Source organism: Melanotaenia boesemani, chromosome 11 (assembly GCF_017639745.1).
Source record: "Melanotaenia boesemani isolate fMelBoe1 chromosome 11, fMelBoe1.pri, whole genome shotgun sequence".
NCBI lineage: Eukaryota > Metazoa > Chordata > Actinopteri > Atheriniformes > Melanotaeniidae > Melanotaenia > Melanotaenia boesemani.
In genome coordinates this window covers 35,388,034-35,391,906 of record NC_055692.1, presented here as the reverse complement: position 1 = coordinate 35,391,906, position 3,873 = coordinate 35,388,034, and the positions used below count along the sequence as shown (strand labels likewise).

At 37.4% G+C, this 3,873-nt stretch overlaps 1 protein-coding gene across 1 annotated transcript; it reads right to left on the bottom strand.

Moving 5' to 3' along the window:
* Positions 1–1,003: 1,003 nt before the first annotated feature.
* Positions 1,004–3,673, bottom strand: LOC121648970. Its single transcript, XM_041999493.1, has 3 exons — positions 3,235–3,673; positions 2,336–2,534; positions 1,004–2,229 (listed from the first exon to the last, which is right to left on the bottom strand). The coding sequence occupies exons 1-3, from the start codon at positions 3,508–3,510 to the stop codon at positions 1,265–1,267; spliced, it is 1,440 nt and encodes a 479-aa protein (XP_041855427.1). The 5' UTR covers positions 3,511–3,673; the 3' UTR covers positions 1,004–1,264.
* Between the last annotated feature and the right edge of the window lie 200 nt (positions 3,674–3,873).

Sequence of the window (3,873 nt, the reverse complement as noted above, 5' to 3'; positions counted from 1 at the left end):
ACGTCACATTTACTCATCAATATTCATGAGCTCCGGCAACAGCGCGAGTTCGGACAAACAAAGAGTTAGCTTACAATGGCGACACCGAGTGTACGTGTAGTTTTGGAAGAAAAAGACGTCCCGGGAGCTTCATTTCAGTACAGTTCAATCAATAAACACAGTGTTGTTGAACTTAAACGTTGGTTGACATGTAGAGGCCTCAAAGTGAGCGGAAAGAAAGCTTTATTAGTTGAAAGGTAAGCTGTTTTTAAGCTAGCTCTCGCTCAGTTATTAGTGTTGTATGCGGTGTAACTAGTGTGTTTCACATTTCAGCAGACCTAAACACACTTTAGCCATCAAAATGTAGTAAGAATGTTATAGTAGGAATTTATTTTAAATCTAGCCTATTACCCATCATAACTCTGACAGTGCAACCCTAACTTGTTAAGGAGCTAAACGTGATATAATTATTATGGAAATGGATAGGAATGGAAAACAAATCTTTTTGTGAACAAAAGATGATTTGTTTTGAACGTCATCTTCATTGATGCATTACATGCAAATCAATTTTCCTTTTTTCTACATCGATTTCCATTTAAACCAGTTTGAATTGATTTTAAATCAATTTTCGATTGTTTCCTTACATCCCTAGCAATCAATGACTCATTCGGTTTTATGGACTTACCCCTTATACCACATAATATACTATGTAAAAACCATTCTTCTTAGACATATTAAAATAATATCAGGTATAGCTCCTTTATGAATTATAAATACAAAGGCAAGATATATTTATTTTCAGAGACATTGTTCTGTTTGATTATTAGATAAATACATTACTCCATGCATTGTATTTGTACAGATGCCAGCATGCTGTGGATCAAAAATTACCAATTGATCCAGCTGTAGACGGTGGTGCATGGTATAACATCAAAGCTGCATTACAGCGAGGGTCAAGTCCAGCAAATGAGGATCTTCAACCAAGACCACAGTGAACATTATCAGTCACAATAAAAAAAACAAATGCATCTGAAATGTTTTTATTTGAACTTCATTTCTATTACAATTAATTACTTCATGACAGAGTAGTTAATTCAACAGCTCATGTATGAATTAATTCAAGAACTTCACTGCTACCTCACGTTCAACATCTTTCCTGTTATGTTACAAGTGGTTCTTGAAAGTTGACTAAGCAGGCAGCAACAAAAACCATTTGTGAAAATACAGGCTGCAGTGACAGGGGTACAACTTTACTGAGCAATCTAAATTTTTTTATTCTCTCGATTCATCTTTCAACATGGATTCTTACTCTTGCTATCTTTTTAGTGTAAATTTCTTCCTCTGGCGTGAGCCGTTTTCTCCCACTCAAAAATGGTGGGATGTTAAGGTGAACCCCCCTTTCTGCTAAAATTTCCCTTATTGTGAAACCCCGATCAGCTAGAACAAGATCCCCAGCTTCAAGATTATCAAGAAATCCACTTTGCTTTACAATTTCAACATCAGAGATCGACCCTTCGTATGCATCAGATACAAACATAACAGCGCCAGTGGGGGACACACCTACTAAAACTTTATATGTCCCATGACTTTTATACGATGAGTACAGATTACCCTGTTGCTCAAAATTAGAGGCTTGTTCAACAAAAAATTCAGTACAATCAATAATGGTTCTAATCCCTTTGAATCTCTTAAAACATGAAGGGAGATTTCTGGCAACAATTTCTCGAGATGCAAACATTTGTTTTCTCAATGTGGAAAACTCAAGATACATAAACTGAATCCAAGTGGTGACTATTTTTGAGACTAATCTAACAGAAACTCCAAATCTAAATGCCAAATCCTGATGAAGTAAGCCAGTTCTCAGTCTTATTAGGGTAAGAAATAGTTCATTAATGGGATCCAGTTTTCTTTTGACACCTGGCCTTTTACTTGGAGATATTTCTGACCTTAATGTGCTTTTGTGATATGTTAACTTATCTGTAGAGGGTCCAAGGAAATTCCAGAGAGCCATGAACTGAAGCCATGTCAGACCAGTGTAGAATTTTGCCTGCTTGTCATCATTTCTGACATCATCAACAGAAAAAGTGCTTTTCTGCTGTGCATTTACATCTTGCTCTCTGCACTTTGAGAGTTCATCTTTTTGAATCTTGTTTTCCAGTTTTAACTTAATCAGTTCATCACATGTAGCATCGGTCTGACAGGATTGGTCCATCTTATCAAAGCTATCCGTGATGATTTGAGCTGAAAGATCTGAAAAATATAAATTGAAACAATAAATTTCCATCCTGATAGTGTGAAAAGACACAGATTAAAAATATATTTTTATTCTTAATTTTGAAAAAATATATCACACAACCTGAAACTGAAGAAAGGTCCAGAAGGGCTGTTGCAGCTGTGGTATCATCATTTATGTGAAGATCAGTCGATTCATGTTCTGTCTCGTGGCTACTCGATGGAGTGTTATTGTGGGTCAATCTTTTCCTCTTTCTCTTTGCTTCAGAAACAGCCTCATTTCTTTGGGTAGGAGCTTTCCTTTTGCGGGCTATTTTCTCCACCTAGAAACAGAAAATGAGTTTTATAAGATAATACCTCATTTGGTTTAAAAACACAATCACAAAACAAAACATGACAATAGAACATTGGCTGAGCAAGCTTGGCCTGTTTTATTGACACCCAGCTGACAGGCAGGTCAAAGAAAAATAAATAGTGGCCCATTAGTCTTAATACTTTGGTGGCTTTGAGAGGTAAGGTCTAAAAAGCCTGTGTTACAAAATGTGGAGTGTTCAGCTACTGGATTCCATGACAACTGCCCACAGTAAAGCAAAGTTTATCATCTGTTGTTCATTCTTGTCTCATGAGACTAGTTTGAGCTTCTCATACTCGTATCATTCTGTGATCATTTGTTGCTGAATTACTTCTCCTAAGGTTACCATAGGAGCAAGAGGTAAGCAAAAAAGGGGAAAAGACATCATTGAGACAAAGGAGGTTGAGTTGAGATAACTACTTGAGCAATACTTGAGAAGTGGGATTAACAGGTGGGATCTCACTAATGTCTCAAATTCATCTGAATCCGAGACATTATAATTAATAATAGTTATAATAGTTCGTCCAGTAATGAAAGACAAGAAGTTGCCTTAAGTTCAGTAAAGAGTGGAGCTGTGCGTATAGGCAATTGTCTGGACAACCAGCTACGGAAAAAGGATATCATGAACTGTATGAATGACCATTCTGCCGCGGAAAAGGCAAAGAACCTACCTGTCCAGATGTTGTTGTTGCTGGTATTGGGTCTGGATCATCAATTGTTGGCCCTTTTCCACCGAGGAAATGCAAAGAGCAAATGTATGTATCCTTTGTCACATTTTTCTCTGTGAATCCCTCCCGTTTACAAGCTCGTACCCAACGTTGGCATTTCTCTGGTTCTCTTCCGGGCTTTGGAAATGGAATGAAAAAAACTCCCTTCATATGTTCACGGTCACTATATCGCGAGTCACTTCGGCAGACACCGAAGCAGCAGTGTTTAGTTGTTACCATAATGGTTTTGTTAAAGAAATATTCGGATATTCGGAATGCAACTTTGCTCGTACAAACACAGTATACACGCTCTACAGGTTGTTTGTCCGAATCCAATATGGCGGCGGCGCCTGCGCAGTACGCTGTTCTAAAAATAGCATTTTGACGTCATTCGTGATCAGTCCTATTACCATCGGTCGTAACAATCTCTGAGATGTTCCATACAGGAGTTTAATAAAACTTTTATTTCTACAAAGCTTTTTCACTGCTTTGACAAAGATAAGGTGTCAAATATGAGTTTATATCTAATCGTATCGAATTCCTTCTGAAAATCTAGAAAAAGAATAATTGGGTCCCCAGAGAGTAGGTGTCTACAAGACCAAG

Coding starts and splice junctions, on each gene's coding strand:
- LOC121648970 (XM_041999493.1), bottom strand. CDS start 3,510: ATGGTAACAACTAAACACTGCTGCTTCGGTGTCTGCCGAAGTGACTCG. Junction 2,535..3,234: donor CAACAACAACATCTGGACAG/GTAGGTTCTTTG, acceptor TTCTGTTTCTAG/GTGGAGAAAATAGCCCGCAA. Junction 2,230..2,335: donor GGACCTTTCTTCAGTTTCAG/GTTGTGTGATAT, acceptor TATATTTTTCAG/ATCTTTCAGCTCAAATCATC.